This window comes from Microtus ochrogaster, unplaced genomic scaffold (assembly GCF_000317375.1).
Source record: "Microtus ochrogaster isolate Prairie Vole_2 unplaced genomic scaffold, MicOch1.0 UNK7, whole genome shotgun sequence".
Lineage (NCBI taxonomy): Eukaryota > Metazoa > Chordata > Mammalia > Rodentia > Cricetidae > Microtus > Microtus ochrogaster.
This window is the reverse complement of record NW_004949105.1, coordinates 7,370,091-7,370,830: the sequence shown is the minus strand read 5'-3', so window position 1 is coordinate 7,370,830 and position 740 is coordinate 7,370,091. Positions and strand designations below refer to the sequence as shown.

General features: G+C 47.6%; 1 protein-coding gene across 4 annotated transcripts in view; it reads left to right on the top strand.

Moving 5' to 3' along the window:
• Positions 1 to 740, top strand: part of Myo16 (myosin XVI) — a 474,821-nt gene that overhangs the window by 403,080 nt on the left and 71,001 nt on the right. For all 4 annotated transcript variants that reach the window (XM_026788802.1, XM_026788803.1, XM_026788804.1 and 1 more), the window contains exon 30: positions 57 to 285. In XM_026788802.1, the coding sequence (XP_026644603.1) occupies positions 57 to 285 (229 nt within the window). The remainder of the gene's footprint in view (positions 1 to 56; positions 286 to 740) is intronic.

Sequence of the window (740 nt, the reverse complement as noted above, 5' to 3'; positions counted from 1 at the left end):
TTGGGTTTCTCGCTTTACATCTTCCCTCTGACCTAGGGTTGTGTTCGTTTATGCAGTTATAAGAGGGTTTCTGGCACGCCAACACTTACTTCAGAGAATGAACATCAAGCAGCAAGAGGTCACGTCCATCAAGAGCTTCTTACAGAGCACAGAGGACATGGCGCTGAAAACCTATGATGCCCTGGTTATTCAGAACGCTTCCGACATTGCCAGGGAACATGATAGGATCCGGAAGGAGGTCCATGCTTCCTACCACAGGAGCAAGCAAGAAGAAGGAACAAAGAGGTAAGGCCTGTCTGTAATCTTAATTACTCTGAGACAGGTCCTGGGAGCCAGGGACTTCTGATGACCCTCAACACAAGACTCAATTAAACAGAGAAAAGTTGGGGGACAAGCCTGCATGCTGTGTTACTCGAGACGCCCCAGCAATCTCAGGGTTGCTTTTCCTGAGTGGTTCCTCAGGAGCAACAATCTCCATGGGTAAGTTCAGTCAGAGAAAATAACACTGCTTCATTAGCCGCGTTTGCATTCCTTGAAGCCTCACTGTCTCTGAGCCATCAAAGTCAGCTAGCAAGAGTTTTGAACACTCTTGTGCAGGTGCAGGGCCTAGGAGGCTGGCTAGTAGAAATTTCTGGAAATTTGTCCAAGGAATTCAGGCACCACTGTGAAAACATAAAAGTGGTGAACACATCAAAACACCTGTGTATGAGGCACACATCCAGGAAGTCAAGAACCAGGCT